Source organism: Pipra filicauda, unplaced genomic scaffold (genome assembly GCF_003945595.2).
Source record: "Pipra filicauda isolate LSUMZ 115617 unplaced genomic scaffold, ASM394559v2 scaffold188_size1440453_pilon, whole genome shotgun sequence".
In the NCBI taxonomy this organism is placed as follows: domain Eukaryota; kingdom Metazoa; phylum Chordata; class Aves; order Passeriformes; family Pipridae; genus Pipra; species Pipra filicauda.
In genome coordinates this window covers 816,932-833,695 of record NW_024104296.1, presented here as the reverse complement: position 1 = coordinate 833,695, position 16,764 = coordinate 816,932, and the positions used below count along the sequence as shown (strand labels likewise).

The following is a 16,764-nucleotide window of genomic DNA, read 5'->3' as shown; positions in this document are numbered from 1 at the left end:
CAAATGAACTGATTGACCAAAAAGCTAATTCAGCTGTCCTGCTAAATAAGTGTGACTTCCTATGGGTTCAGGATCACTGTCTTTTGGGACCAGGTCATCCACATGCTTTTGAATGGGAAGCTTAAAATGATTGTTTGCTAAAACTTTGGCAAAAAAACCTGTTTAGAACATCCTCTGGATTCTGTTCCATATCGTTTTTCTGTTCCTTTTGGGGGTTGTAAAATTTGTTAATCTCTAGTCTTCACTAATCCTATTCAGTATCTTTGATTTGAGGGTTAATGATACATTTTGCCAGTAGTTGTAAAGATTGTAAGGCCCCAACGAAAAATATCACTGAATTCTTTATTTTTTTGACCATATTTTTGTATTGTATGGTTATAATAAAGTCAAATCTCACTGTTTCCCCCTGTGTTGTCAGAAAAGTCTTGATTGTGTATAGATGTGTAAATAATTCTATTCAAGCATTACTCAGATGCAAGAGAATATGAGTTAGGATATGTGTTCCCATTTCTATTTGTGATCTCTAATCAAAAGAGGGAATTTGTTATTATTTTGTTTTAACAAAGAAAACATATTTTGTTAAAATTATTTTATCAAGACATATCAGAAAACAATTTGTAAAGGCCTACTGCTTTGAAAAGATTTTAAATGATCAAAGTTGCGTCAGTGCTGAGCCTTTTAAAATTCATATTGAAGAAGCTGCTTCTGAAATATTGTAGCTAATATGAATGAATAATTACGATGTTAAAGGCAGCTTATTTTCCTGGTTTTTTATTAGTTCACATTTCCCATTTGTATATTATTTCATAGATTGTTATTGCTTTCAGGTTTGTTGGCCGTCCTGGTCGTTACGTGTATGTGTTCGAAGGGTATCGAATGGAAGAGGCAAGTACATATAAGTACACATGAAATTAAAACAACAAAAAAATCCTTAACACAGAGAAATATGTATGCAGTGTATAGACAATAAGGGAAAAATAGAAAACACATTAAAACAAGAGGTTAAATCTTCACCATAAATAGATAAAATCCAGATTTTCCACTTAAGGCAATTTTATATTCTTTCTCTCTGCACTTTTGAGTACTTCATGGTCTCTCTCAGGTGAAGCCTCACCATTTCTATGCTTTACAACTGAGCACTTAGGCACAAACAGTACATGATTTGATTGAGGCCATTGGGAAACTTGAATCTTGCTTCTCCTTCTGGATCACTAGAAGCTTGGAAATTTTAATAGCCATTTTAATAGCCCATTGCCATTTGGTGCTAAACCTGTAATTTTTTTTTTTTCTTTTCAAAATTCCCTGTAATTGCTGTTGGTGTTTCATTGAAAACTGATAGATGTTCTCAAGGTTTTACAATAAAGCTTACATATAAGTCTTTGCAAGATTGAAGCCTTTCTTCCCCCCTGAGAGACATCAGGTTGGGAGAGTATTGGTGATACTGCATTATGTTTATTACATTGATTATATAGTAAATATTTTTAAAGGAAATATAGTAGCCCCAGGGCACAGTAAGTTATTTCAGAGCTCTGCATATTTTCCATAATGGAGTTTTATGAGTGGAGATGAAATACCTTGTCAAGCACAGAATTGCAATGATGGATGAGCTCCATGCTCCCACACAAATTGGTGGCAAGGGCAACGGGCACATGGAGACATTGGGAGCTCTCCCAAGTGGGTGCTTTTAAATTAATCCTCTTAATCCCTTCACACTCCATGGTTTTGTTTAATTACAGTGTGCTCCAGGAGGCTGTTTGATGGAACTCTGCATTCAGCTGAGCATCATCATGCTTGGAAAACAACTGATTCAAAATAATCTGTTTGAAATTGGAATCCCGTATGTATCCCAGCCTTCTCCATTACCATGCCTTATTCCCATGACACAGTAAATTAAAGGCTCGATCCTTATTCAGCTGAATGGGAACTTTTGCCACTGCCTTCAGTGGATTCTAATTGAATGTGATGATAAATCACATTTTTGGTTGCGGTGAAATGATCTGGCTGTATTTTACATTGAATAATTGGCTCTATCTGCAGCAAATGGCTTAAAGAAAGTGATTGAATATATTAAATAATTGATTTAAATTAATTTTAGAAACTTGGGAAAACAGGCAAGGTGTGATAGATCTCTTGGGAAGTTTTAGAGAAGCTTTTGGTATAGCAGTATTGAATACAAATTAGTTTAAAGTGGAGGAGAGCTAGCATGGGGAAAAGCAATAGCTCATCAAACATGTTAAAGTCTAGTATTTGATCTATGACTATTTTATGGGTTTACAGATGAAATGCACACATTTCCAAGGTGCCTGTGTGTCAGTGTGTCACTGTGTGAGGCCAGAGCTGGAGTATGGCAGAGATGCTGACACTGCAGTGGTTGCCAAGGATTCTCAGGGCACAGTCCTCTGCTGCAAATACAGCAGGAAAACCCTCTCTGTCTGTCACCAGTGCCAAGGGGATCTTCAGGCTCTGAGAATCCACTAAGAATGTCCTGCTTCTGCCTCTTGGAAGGTTTGCTTCCTGGTGGCAGTGGCCTGTGAAATGTAGTAGAGGAGGAGTCTGACTTAGATGTCTCAACTCCACTGAAATTAGTCAGGATCTTTGAGCTCTGGTGTCAGCAGCTTTTGGGTCACCGCCATAAGGAAGGCCTTGAAGATGTTAACTAGAAACCAAGACAAGAGACACAAAAGATAGGAAATATATTTTAAATGAGCCATTTTCCTCCCTTTTCCAAGCAAGATCTTTTTTTTTTCTTGGAAGGAATTTAAATAGAAAAAAAAAATCCCAAACAAATCAGATGTGGATTATGGATGGTTTCATTATTCTTGTGTCAAAGTTCAATAGGGAGGCCTGTTTTCTGTCTACATCTCATTGGGTTTACATTTTATATTGAGAAAAGGATGGTAAATCATTCCCAAAATATCTGACATGTTGAAGGCTTAAAGCTTTCTCAGTGTAATCCTGGGTGACATGTTTCTCGTCTTCCAAAAACTTACTGCTACTGGACTTTTTTAATGGTGATTTTATGATGTTGGAAATACTGTATTTATTATTTTTGACTCATGAAAGCACAGGCTGATCCAGTCCAAACAGAAATTCATGTCAAATTATTTCTCATTTCCCTCACTTTGTTGCAAGAATGTGACCACTTCATCCCATTTTTCTCCTGCATTTCTTCTCACCCACCCTTCTGCCAACAAACTATGGTGGCCTCAATTTTTAAAACTGTTTAGAAACAAACATGCTTTCATCCTCTCCTCCCTAGATAAATAATCATTTCAGTCATAATGTTATCTTGTCATTCTGCAATAAGCATATCTAGTTTCCCCTTGCTTGTCTTCATTCTCAAGAAAATCACGTATATATCTGTAGGGCTCAGCCCTTCTCACCAGAGCTGTTTGCACCAGGAGAAGCACAGTGCTTTACTGAACCCTTAATTAAATTAGAGTTAGCCTGCTATTTCTGCATGGACCACTCCACTGATGTGGGCTAGATGCTTAATTGTACCCTCTTCTATCTCATCTGCCCTACACACATGGGCACAGACACGCTTTGGGGACTGATCCATCAGATTTTCCCTTGGGTTTTTTTTGGGTGTCTACTTTTGCACAGGCTGCACACTGTGATGAACAGTCCTCTTGTGGCAGAAAAATAAATCAATGTCTTTTATCTACAGTTCCAACAGCTGTGTTTTTTCCCCCCTTTCTTGCCTTGTGCCTCTTTGAGAATCAGAGTGAATAACACAGATTCATCCATTGGCTCCCTGTATTTTCACTGAGGGCAGAGTACAGGTGCTGCAACCAACCTTTCCCGTCCGGAAAGGCAGAAGGGACCATCACAGATTTGTTCTTCAGAATCTGCTTCTGTCCTCCACACGTCTGTAACATGGAAGTACCTCTCTGCTAAGTTTTATGATGACCCACATCAGTTTTTTCCTTACTGAAATCTCAAGATTTCAGGATTATTTGCAGAAAACCTTTTGATTTTATTCCCCAGAAAACCCAAGGCATTTCAGTTGTTTTGCAGAAGGTCATAAAGCTGTCCCATTTTCTGTCTCTTTCCCTCAAGAATTCTGCCAAGCAGATGATAAACTTGAGTTTACAAACAACACTCATCCATTATGCCTCTAGGATCCCAAATGCTGCCAGAACTGGGAAGCATCTTCCAATATCTTCATTCTGCTTTATCCAGAGTCAGTGCTGGATGAGAAGTTAAATTTCAAATGTCAGCCCTGCATTTTCTGGGGTCACGGGGGACACATCCTTCTTTTTTCCTTAAGTGCTTTTGTAGAAACTGCTGCACAACTGTGGTAGATGTGGCTTGATGGTCTCCTAAATCTTTCTGTGATTTCTTTTCTTTTTTTTTTTTTTTTTAATTTGTGTACCCAAAAATATCAAACCAGCTAGTTAAATGCACCAATATTTGAACTACACAAAACTAAGCCCTCTTGAAGTGAAATGTGTATTCTGTGTGGCTGGAATTCACAAGTTTAACAGATGTAAATGTGCCACAGTTCACTCCGATTTGTCACATACCATCATTCTTTTACTGTTGCCACAGGAACTGACCCTAAAAGGCTGCAGGGCTTGAAAACTGTAACCTAGAGTTTCTTTTAAACCCCCTCTCTTCAGTTCTGTTTTTTTTTTTTCCTGAACTTATTGAAAAAAACATCCATGTGGTTATTTTATTACTCTGTCTTTGACCTTGGTGCTAAACCCTTAGGGTGAAATCCTGGCCCTATTGAAGTTGATGGCAAAACTTCTATTGAATTTAGTGATTATGGTCTTTTTATTCAGCATCAGTTTCCATCACTTCCTTCAAAATGCACTTAACTATGCTGGATGAGAATACAAAGAGTTAATAAAATCTATTTAAAGACACTCCTTCATAGCTATTATCTTTTATGTTGTTTTTCACCTTTATTAAATTATTCTTAATTAAAGTTGGAGGTTTTTTGTTTGTTTATTTCCTTGGTTTTTTTTCCTTTGCTGCTCTGGATTGCTGTTTTCCTCTGACTGAAAAACCAATAAATCCCAAGTACAACTGAAACTCCCACAGAATCCAGGAAGTCTGAGTATGCCAAGGAAGCATGACTATACCATACATTTGTAGAACAGAATAAGAGATTTGGATCCTCTTGTTCTTCTCCTGCCTCCTTCTTTTACCCCTTACCTGTGAATATGAGAAGGTCTTTCCTTACGTGAACAGACTGTGGGAATATGACTGAAGAAAAACATGGATCTTCAGTGCTCCTTCCCAAAATCAGGGAACAAAATTACAGGCAAGGGCGGGAGAGTCTTGGTCACTGTTCTTCCTTTCCTCTAGACAAAAGTGCTCCAGCTGCTCAACCAAATAGTCTTTCTGTTTAACTTTCTTCCTTACCCTTTTCTATCATGCTACAAATCAAAAAGCGTCAACTGTAAGGATAGCCTTAAAAAATACCTAATACAAATGATACTTCAGTCCTGGCAGCTGGAATCTAGGGCTTTTCTGTCTTTCTGGCATCTCTGTTCTAGCAAGTATTCTCAGAGTCATAGAGTGGTTTGGGTTGGAAGGGACGTGAAAGATCATCCCGTTCCAAATCCCCTGCCATGGGCAGGGACACCTTCCACTATCCCAGCTGGCTCAGAGCCCCATCCAACCTGGCCTTGGACATTTCCAGGGATGAAGCAGCCACAGCTTCTCTGGGAAACCTGTGCCAGGGCCTCACCACCCTCACAGGGAAGAATTTCTTCCTAATATCCAATCTAAACCTTCTCTCTGTCAGTGTAAAGCCATTGCCCCTTGTCCTGTCACTCCAGGACTTGGAAATAGTCTCTCTCCATCTTGTGGGCTCCCTTCAGGTCCTGAAAGGCCACAATTAGATCAGCCCAGAGCCTTCTCTTTTCCAGGTTGAACAATCCCAGCTCTCTCAACCTTTCCTCACAGCAGAGCTGCTCCATCCCTCTGATCATCTTGGTGTCCCTCCTCTCCAAATCCAGTTCCTGGAGATTGTCACAGGTGATCTGCCTTTGCAGTACCCAAGGACATTTGTTAATTTAGAGTCCTGAGAAATTCTTAACTGGACCCACAGTTCCAATCTTTCTGACAAGCTCTGGTAGAGACAACCTGCCCTCCAGATGTCCTGCCTCTCCAGCCTCTATATGTTGCACTAGGTCTCACTCCACAAATTTCTCATTTTTCCCAAGTCATCATCATGTCTAGATCCCCAAATCCTGATACTCCTTCTTGCTGTATAAACAGTATAGTCATCTCTCTGATTTTTTTAAAGAAAGGCTTCATTTAAGAGCACCATGTGCTTAGAAGCCCAACAAGGATCACTTGAAGTTTGACTCCTCTCTTATTTTCCTCTTTTTTTTTTTTCTCAGAAGCTTGAGGGAATCTTTTCCTCAGGCATGGGGCTGTAGTGATTTTATGCTCTCTTCAGATGCTGGTTAACTTGCATAATGCAATACCTGTTGGTTATATTGGGAATTGCAAACAGCATAATTAAACCCTGTTCCTGCCTCTTATCTAACTCAATAGTTTGCTCCCAATCCTTTGTGAGAATCTGCAACATCATTTTTAACTGCTGCAGACACAGCCTGACAAAAACCTGTTCACTTTCTTTCCCTCTGGTCCCACGTCAATTCTTCTTCCATGCTGTTCAGTCTCCTTAAGAATGCACCTTGCTTTTTGATATTCACTGGCAAAAGGATCAGAAATAATGGCTGTTCTGCAGCTCTACCATTTTCTCTGCTTGCCCAAATTCACATGGAGTCATGAAAGTTTACTGCAGGTGCCTCTTCAGCACAAAGCTTCCCGGGAGTTCATCCTGAATGGGCAAACCTACCTCTCCCACACTGCCTGGCATGCAGAAATCAGAAGCTAAAATAATCTTTTGTCTGTCTACCTTGTTTAAAAATGTTGATCTGAGTAATTAAAAACCAGGTTTCACACAAGTGCATTTAAAAAGTGTACTCAGTTTTAAATCACAATCATATGTATGGCTATAGGGTTCTGCAAAACTCATTTTTGTGGCCCTATTGCTGTATAGCTGGAGAATAACACTCTGGAAATCCCTGATCTTTGTTCCTCTAACTTTCTGACACATTTCTGTTTGGTCTCAAACTTCACATGCTTGGATATGACACAAAGGTATATTTTTTTTTCTGTGGAAAATTTGAAATAATTAGTTTGGCTTGCTTTCAGTCAGTTGATATTTTAAAAAAAATGTCATAAAAGAAGCATACAGACACTCTTCAAAGCTGAGCTCCAAATGGTTAAAAATGCAGCTCCTCTTGCCTGGCTTACAGATAGCCAGATGAAAAATTAAAAATTATCCTGAGTGACTGAGTCCTGGATTTAGTGCATTCCCAAATAAACATTAAAAACAACAACTATTGCTTTAGTTACTGAGTTCTCCTGGGAGGTTTGGGTGTGCAATAAACTCCACGTCTCAGTTCTGTGGGGCTCTAACCAGATCACACATGCACAGACTTCACATCTAAACACACCCAAATTTTATCTCAGCTGCTGCACTGTGACAATGAGAGGATCTTCAGTGTCATCTGCCCGCAGAAGTGTGAGGGACATTTATAGCTTGGATTTTTTTATTGGAACAGAAATCAGCACTGTCTTGAACTTAGTGTCCGTCGTCCTCTGAGAGTCCCTCGCATTAGGAAATTAATTGGGGTATATTGGAAGAGCATCCTGGGAATTCTTTGCTGGTTTTAAATCCTGCCCCAGTCTCCTACGTTCTGAATACTAGCATCACATCTGTCACAGACGAGTTCCCTTGGCTGCCATAAAAGCAGAGGGGGAGAAAGGGAATTTTAATGTATTGAAATGGCTGAGTTTGCACCATGTAGGAGGTAAATGTCTTTGTAGGGATTCATCTAATTCCCTGTTGTGAAACATCTGAAATCTTCCCCTACCCTTTTATTAAAACTCTGTAATCTGAGTGTTCTGGGTACCAAAATTCTTTGGTTAGCCCCAGCATTGCCAAAATACTGAGGATTTTACTGTTGGACTTGTGAGCTACATCTCCATTGCACCTGAAACTAAGAATGGGGTTGACCTGTTGATTTTTGAAGCTTGGTGATCCTGGGACTGACAGGGCCTGAGGCAATGTAGGTCTGTTTTAAGAGAGTCTGTCAATCCCCATTTCCTCCATCCTGGTGATGAAATCGGGTCCTGTAAACACTGGTCAGTGTAGAAATCCCTCAGCTGCTCATTTCCAGGCTGCTACAGAGCCTTGTGCAATGTGATGACACAGTGATCCTGTGTGCCTGAGTGTAAATTCAGGAATAAAGCAAAAAACCCACCCAACAAAGCCTTTATAGTGTTTGCCAGCTTGCCTTGCCCTGATACTTAAATCAGGGTCTGAGAAAGGCAGTTCTGCTTCACTGGAGGCACAGAGGAAAACCCCTTCCCCCATGTATTCCCTTCTCCAGGCCACACACCTACAGTTCAAAGGGTTTATCACAAGCTGTGGGAGAAGAGTTTGTGGGAGAGTCCTGCTTAGACTACTGGCAAGACATCACTGGAATTAATCTGGATTCTCACTCATATGGCACATATGTGAAGAACTATAAAATAGTGTCGTATGTTTTTGTGAAAGATAAATATCATCTGCAAAAGAAAGTATAAATCTTACTATTTTATGCTAATTCAACTGTGTTTCACCTCCTTGATTTTGAACAAATACTTCATTCTACTGTGTTTTTCCATGGGAATTTCTTGATGTGTAAAATATTGTGATGCTGTTGATGCATGTGCATTTGAAATGTCAACCCTGGGGGGTACATTTGGAGTACTTTACTCATCTTTTAGAAATGGTTTTACTTTACTCTCATGTCTTTGTCAGTGTCATGAAATTTGTATCCCCATTTTAGTGGGACAGTGATTGATACCACTATTTGTGCTATCAGTATGTTCTTGCACCCTCTTTATTTGGAAATATCATGGAATCACAGAATAGTTTGGCTTGGGAAGGACTTTAAAGATCACCTTACCATGGGCAGGGACACCTTCCACTAGCCCAGGTTGCTCAGGGCTCCATCCAACCTGGCCTTGAACACTTCCAGGGAGAGAGCATCCACAACTTCTCTGGGCAAACTATGCATGTCTGGTAATTTTTTACCTTATTAGTATGTTATACTAGCAGTTCCCAATTTCATGGTGAGAGAAAAGTGCACCTATGGTTGATATGTAGCATGAAGCTGTCACATAATCTTTTTACATTTTGTTAAAGGAGAGGTTCTCAGTGTGTTGTTCTTGAGAGTATTACTTATTACTAACATTATTTAGGTCCAAGGTGCTTGAACTTCAGGAAGATCCCCATTGAATATCCATCTAGAGAGAAAAAAAAACATTAAAAAGTAGTGAATCCAAGTCCAGCAGGCTGTCATCTGTCAATAAGCAGCATCAAAACTTCACAGGGTGGTGTAAACTCATCCTACTGTGCACCAAAGTAACATGAGATGAATTTTGTGTTGCTGCACAGAGACTTGAGCCAAATCTTGAGGGGGAGAAAAGGTAAAAAAAGATTTGATTCAATCTGTACTTTTGTTCCTCAGGAAGCTAAAGAAGCTCTTCAGGAAGCTGAAGGATGAAAGAACCGAGCCAAAAGAAGTGGACACCAACCAATCAAAGGACCCTCAGCAATGGGACCTCGACTATACCTTAGAACCTTTCACCGGACTGACTCCGGAATACATGGAAATGAGTAAGTTTCCTGAATTCCCTTTTCCTGCCTGCAATAACCACAGCTTTACATAGGACCAATCACCATAGATCACATGACTCTATATCATAAATTGTTATGATAAAGAGGGAAAAAAGCCCAAACACTTGTAGTTTGCAGAAATTACATGCAAGACAGCAGGGGTGTGAGAGTACCACAGTACCAACACAGCAATAATCATGAATCCTAGTATCTGTTGCTACTTATGCTGTCAGAGTCCAGTGTTCCCAGCTGAGAAAAGTGCACAGACACCACTTGGCCACAGAATCAATAGATATGGCTGGAAGGGATCCCCGGAGATCATTTAGTCCAACCCCTCCTTCAAGCAGTGTCAGCTAGAGCAGGTTGCTCAGGGATTTGTCCAGACGTCCAGTTGGGTTTTCAATATTTCCAGAGATGGAGACTCTACAATCTCTGTGCAACCTGTTGTACCATTTGATCACCTTCACACAAAAAAGAAAAAAAAAAGAAAAAAAGAGGTTTTTTAAATGTTTAAAATGCATTCCCTAAATTTCCATTTGTGGCCAGTGCCTCTTGTCCTCTCATTGGGCACCCTTGAGAAGACTGTAGCTCTGTCTTCTTCAACCCACCACATTGGTAAGATTTCCTGAGTCTTCTTTTCCTGTGGTACAACAACCCCAGTGCTCTCAGGTTCTCCTTGTACCTCAGGTTCTCCTTGTACCTCAGGTCCTCCAGTCCCTTAACTGCATTAATGGGTTTCCACTGGATACTCTGAAGCGTGTCCATGTCCTTCTACTGTGGAGCACAGAGCTGGAAAGAATACTTCAGATGTGCTCACAGTAGTGCTGAGTAGAGGGGAAAGATCCTTCTCTTGACCTTTCTCAAACACCTCCAGAGATGGGGACTCCACCACCTCCCTGGGCAGCCCCTTCCAATGCCTGACCACCCTTTCAGTGAAGAAATTCTTCCTGATGACCGACCTGAACCTCCCCTGGCACAGCTTGAGGCCATTTCCTCTTGTCCTGTTGCCTGGAGGAGACCGACCCCCACCTGGCTACAGCCTCCATTCAGGGAGTTGCAGAGAGCAATAAGGTCCCCACTGAGCCTCCTTTTCTCCAGGATAAAGACCCCCAGCTCCTTCAGGCAGTCTTCACAGGACTTACTCTGTCGACCCTTCCCCATCTCCGTTCCCTTCTCTGGACACTTCCAGCCCCTCAATGTCATTCTATCAGTGAGGGGCCCAGAACTGGACCCAGGATTTGAGATGTGGCCTCACCAGTGCCCAGCACAGGGGGACAATCCCTGCCCTGGTCCTGCTGCCACACTATTGCTGATCCAAGCCAGGTGCCATTGGCCTCTTGCTCCCCTGGGCACACCTGGGCTCATGTCCAGCTGCTGTCACCAGCACCCCCAGGGCCTTTCCCACTGGATGTTGAGTTTGCCACACTTTTTAAGGAAATCTAGGATGCACTTGGGAATTATTTCTCAGTCTGCCACCTTTCACAGCAGTACACCCTCTAGTTTCTTAAATGATATATGTTATTCCTCTGCATGCATCACCCTACTGGAGTGGCTGATGTCACTAGTGGAGTGCACTGCCAGCATTCAGTCACGTGTCAAACCTGTGCAAAGTAGGAGCAACTCTATTAAATAGTATTCTGATTTTGTAAAGCTGGTGCCTCTCCTGTGCATATCATCTATGTGTTCATATATACTTCTGTTTTTCACAATTGATCAAACAGCTACTAAGTTATTTGAGATGCAACATTACAGTGTTTTCTGCATTCTGGAAGACAAGAGTCAAGAAAGAAACTTGAAAGCACTGAGTTTGTTCAAATAAAATATCATCAATAATTCATTTTCTTTCCAGCATGTTTGGCATTGTGCCACTGTCCTCAGTAGTTATAATTTGGAAGTCTGGTTCCTTTGGCATCTTGATTACTCTTTGTTCAAGTAAAAATGTTGTGCTGATACCTATGAAAGTATGTTTGAAGTTCTGAGTACAGTAGCTGGCTGTATAAAGGGATACGGAGAGAAACCCAACAACTAATTAGGTAGCAGTTCAAAGTAACAGCGAATTATACAATAATTCTGCTCTGTAAGGAATCCTCTGTTGCCTCCTCTCAGCTTTCACTGAGTTTGTTTGATCACATTCATCTTCTTGCATCCACTTACACTCTTCCACTGCTCCAGCAAGTGCAGGTCAAAAACTGGGATAAAGGTTCCACTACAGATAAATTATCCAAGGAAAAATATCAAGCATCTGATAGAGAATTCCAAACTGAAATACATACATGCCTTTTTTCCTCATTCTGACTTGTGCTTGTTATAAACTCCAAGGAATATCTCTATGACTCAACAGAACCCAGGAGGACAGGGTTGCAAATAATCACCAAATAACTCAGACTTACAGCCTTGGGACACAATCCAACTTCAGGAAAACAAACCTGAGAGGAAACAGCACATAGGGATGCTCTAGAGTATTAAAAGGGTTGCTTCTTCACACCAGATGCAAACTAAAATTGCAGTGTACCCCTCAGCCCTGTAGCTGCCTCATGAGTAGAACCTGCAGAGGGAGGGAAGGAGAAGGGGGAATGGCATAGGTGGGAGAAGTGGAAAGAGAGGAATAATCCAGGCAAACCCAGACTTTAGGGCATAAAAGAATTCAGGAAGAACCAGAGCTTGTCAATGGGCATGGTATCTAAAACCAGACATCTGTGAAATATTGCTTGTGACAATTCCTGTTTTAATAGGCCACTATTCTCAAACATCTGGAAGAGAATTCATTTTGTGGCAAAAAAGTTAAATACCATGTATAGTTTATCTCTCTCTATAGAAATAGTTATATAAGTTTACAGGTATAACTTTTAATCTAATTATAAATACATATATGAAAATTTATAGAATGGTAGATTTATGTAAGTCTATAAATAAGAAAGAGTATACAAGGTATTTTATATGATAGTAGATTTGAATATCTCTTATGGATATTCAAATATCTAATGGATATGTTTACAGATCCAAACCTATGGATCTGTAGTGTCGTAAAGAAGCCCTCACCTCCCATCATCTCCCTCTGAATTGTTTCAACTCAGCTTAGAATCTGGCTCTGTGCTGCAGCTTCTACTACCTCATCCCCCTCTGCACATGATGATAATTTTTTAAAAAATTGTCCTTTAGGATTGATTTTTTTTGCATGCATTAATTCAGCCAGAGGTGATTTTTCCTGCTGTAAACTTTAGGCAAGCTTCTTTGCAATTTTTTAAATTAAACAATGGTGAAAAAATACATCTTCCCTTGTAAGAATTTTAATATCTTTGCTCCCATTGCATTTGAGATGATGCCATTACCCTGATTCAAGATGTCTGTGTATGACATCATCCTTGATTTATTCATAAGGACACTACTTGGGTGCAAAGTTCTGCCTTGCTGGAATAACAGTAACACTGGTATGATGTTTGTCAACATTGCTTTGATTTGCTATCAGCAGTCTTGATTCTGCTGTGGGAAAAGTGATGCTCAGCTGCTTCGAGTTTGAACATAATTTCACTAATGTCAGATTTGTTTTATGAGTTCATTTAAGGCCACCTACTCAGAAAAGAAGGAGGTCAGTAGTCAGTCCTGCAAAGAAGACATGCTACAGTGGGGTTTTGACAGTGTGTTTTGACTCCAGACTACCTCTTGGAGCTCCCATGTTTAGCCATTTGTTATGCTGTCCCTTAGGGAACTGGCCTTTTTTAAGTTTTAGAAGCAAGTTCTAGAAATTGCAAAAATAATTCAAATCATGGCCACTGAACTGAGTAGGGTAATGTGTTTTAGAAAAGAAATGTAGAAATATCACCATAATCTGTGAAGGTTTTAGGGTGCCTGCTCCAGGGAAGTGATCACAGCCCCACCCTGACAGAGTTCAAGAAGTGTTTGGACAACACTCTCAGGCACATGGTGGAATTGTTGGGGTGTTTTCTGCAGGGCCAGGAGCTGGACTCAATCCTCGTGGGTCTCTTCCAGCCCAGAATATTCTCTAAGATTTTAACTTCTAGTACAGGGCCTAAGCTACTGATGTTATAAATCACTGGACACTAAGCCTGTAATTTAGATTAGTCCCTTGTGCCCAGATCATAAACAAGGCTGAGTACCTCATCCTGCAGTCATCGGGGATAATTAGACAGATGCCCTGAAAATGAATGGATTCATTACTAATCTAAACATTTGTTTACAGCAGGGGGATGAGCTCCCCAAGTGGAGAAGTGCCGTTGCCAGCTCTGTGGCATTCCAGACAAATGTGCAGTGGATGAAACCCAAGCTGCACCTCCCCAGCCCCGACTGCTGCCCCGGGTCCACATCCCTGCTCTCAGCTGTCAGGCTCGCTGTGCTGGGACTCAGACCACCCACGCTGGCAGGAAGCACTTTGTGCAGCTCAGCACTGAACCTGTCAGCTGGGGCTGTTCTGAAGGGCATCAAGCTGCAGGAGGCAGTTAAACAGCTTATTTACCTATTTTTGTAATTCTGATTTGGGGGCAATGGGGAAGGGAAACAATGCAGCAAGTGCAGAGGAAGCATTTTTTCTCCCCGCACTGAATTGCTTAAAAAGGCAGAATGACTGGAATGTAAGAAGTATGATATTAAGAAGAGAGGAATCTGGCTGCTGTTTCAGAACTTCTTTCTTAATTTTCACACTGATTTACTCAGGCAAGCTCTCACTGGCATTAGTGGTTATCTGCTCAACCAACAATGAAGCAGCTGAACAAGGAACTGCAGACTGGGCTTGGCTTTGGGTTTTCCCATACAGATGATGATGGGGTTTCGTGAAGAAACAGGCACAGCCAGATTATGTATCCATGTGTGAGTATTCCCTACATTCAGGTTTAGGATACTCCTACTTTTAAGAGTGGGTGACATTTTTAAGATTACACAGAAAGCCTCTAACCAAGCTAATACTCTTGACTCCAGGTCTGCTGTGCACTAGGCTGGATCCTAATCACAGGCTGTCCCTGCCTTTTGTATCCATATATGCAGTCTCTCCTACTGATTTCTATCAAAAGGGTGGACATGCCCCCTTTCTGATGGAAACCTGGACTCTGGCCCACTCCTCACATGGCAAACCATATATTCTCTTTGCAGTTTGTTATGAAGCAAATTAACCCTGTTAAGGCACCACCTCTCTGAGGGATAGGGCCTGGAGCAATCTCAGGATGTGTTTTGCAGTGTGATAAGCCTCAGGTAAAGGAGTTATTGATGATAACTATCCCACTTAAATTTTGGAATGGCCATTTCTTTCCATTGCTTTCTCTTTTTTTCTGTTTTCTTATTCTAAGAAGCCTGAAGCCTTGGAGAGGCTTCCTCCTCTTCCACCTGCTGCCCTTGTTTATGTCTAGGTAGGTTAGTAGAAATAGTGAGATTTACTGGTTATGTTTTAATCTCCTTTATTTTCATATTGGGAAATGTTGTTCTGCCTTTGTTTAGTGGAGTTTGGTTCTGCAAAATGTTAGTCCCTCTAGTCCATGCCAGCAAGACCAAGAGCACCAGTGAAACAAGAGACAGTATGAAGGCTGATGGCAATCTAGAGCTGGTGTCTCTGATCATGGCTGATCTGTTAATACTAAGCATGAGAAATCACAAACATAAAAGATAGAGAAGCTGGAAAGAGAAGAACAATCCAGGTTTCTTTCACTCAGGCTACAGCCATCTCTGTCTTAGAGCTGCCCTGTGTTCAAGTGTCCTGGTAAGTTTTCAGATCACATGTTCTACAAGGCCTTCTGGAGTTGCTCAGCTCTGTCAATGTTAATATTATCTTCTGTCAGACTAGGATTTTTAACATCAGTTAAAACTGATTGGATCAGTTGCTTGGTGAACTTGTTCCTCAGGATTCCCACTTCCAGCCGTCCCCAAGCCAGCTCCTCTAACACCAGAGCCCAAAGCAAAAGGGTCTGTCTGTGGGAAGCTTTCTCATTATTTACACTGGATGTCATGGGAAGGAGAAATGATAGTTTCTACTGGCTTGTTGGCTTCATATCCATCCTCCTCATCCACAAACCCATGAGCCTGCAGAGAACTCTTTGCCCCAGGAAAATACTCCCAGAGAAGTACAGCTACTTGTAATTTTGTCTCTTTTAGACAGGAAAGGTGACAAGTTGAGCCCGTGGGCTAACAACTACTGACACTACGATGTTTTCTCCTTCCAGTTGTGGGCAACCACATTTGAAGAAACAGGTGGACCCAGCCTATTATTATGTGGCTCCCTGGTTGGTGTCACTGCCACAAATTGGACTGAGAGAATTGGGGTGGTTTATTCTGGACAAGAGAAAACTCTGGGGGGATTTTACAACAGCCTTCCAGTAATTAGAGGGGGGCGAAAAGAAAGATGGGGAACAGACTTTTTAGCAGGGCCTGTTGAGAGTGAAAAAGAGGTAATGGTTTTAAACTAAAAGAGTGTAGATTTAGATTACATATTAGACAGAAGTTTTTTACAATGAGGGTGGTAAAACACTGGTACATGTTGCCCAAAGAGGTGGTGGATGCCCCATCCCTGGAAACATTCGAGGTCAGGCTGATCTGGGCTCTGAGCAACATGACCTGCTGAATATCCCCTCTCATCACAGAAGATTTGCACCAGATGACCTTTAAAGGTCCCTTCCAGCCCAAACTGCTCCATGATTCCGTGATTATTTTTTAGAGTAAAAGTCATATATAAATCTAAGAAAAGAGAAAACTTAAGAAGGTAAAACTCAAAACCTATGAGTCAGGCAGACTTCTGTTGACTTCAGTGGTGTTTTTCAGATCTAAGTAGTGTGAGAGGAAGAGGCCAACACCTTACCATAGCAAATAAGCTCTTAAGTTTTCCTTCAGGGAAAGCTTTTGTGGATCATTTCTTCAGTGAGCTGAACTTTGAATCTGATTTCAGTCAGCAGACTGTGCTGAACTTTTTCATTGTACAGGTCTTGGCTGTCAGTAGCAAGTCTGCACAAAGTTTTGATTTGCACAGTGAAATGCCTGATGACTGTTTGTTTTGATATTATTAACTGATACATAGCTGTATTTTTTAGCAGTCACTCTTCAGCAGAGGCACTCTTAAAATTCATGAG

The 16,764-nt window shown here is 41.1% G+C and overlaps 1 protein-coding gene across 1 annotated transcript in view; it reads left to right on the top strand.

Annotated features, from left to right (window-relative positions):
* ANO2 (anoctamin 2) overlaps positions 1-16,764 on the top strand; it is a 154,483-nt gene that overhangs the window by 123,081 nt on the left and 14,638 nt on the right. Inside the window, exons 17-19 of the mRNA XM_039380172.1 lie at positions 828-885; positions 1,737-1,837; positions 9,555-9,703. Coding sequence (XP_039236106.1) covers positions 828-885; positions 1,737-1,837; positions 9,555-9,703 — 308 coding nt within the window. The remainder of the gene's footprint in view (positions 1-827; positions 886-1,736; positions 1,838-9,554; positions 9,704-16,764) is intronic.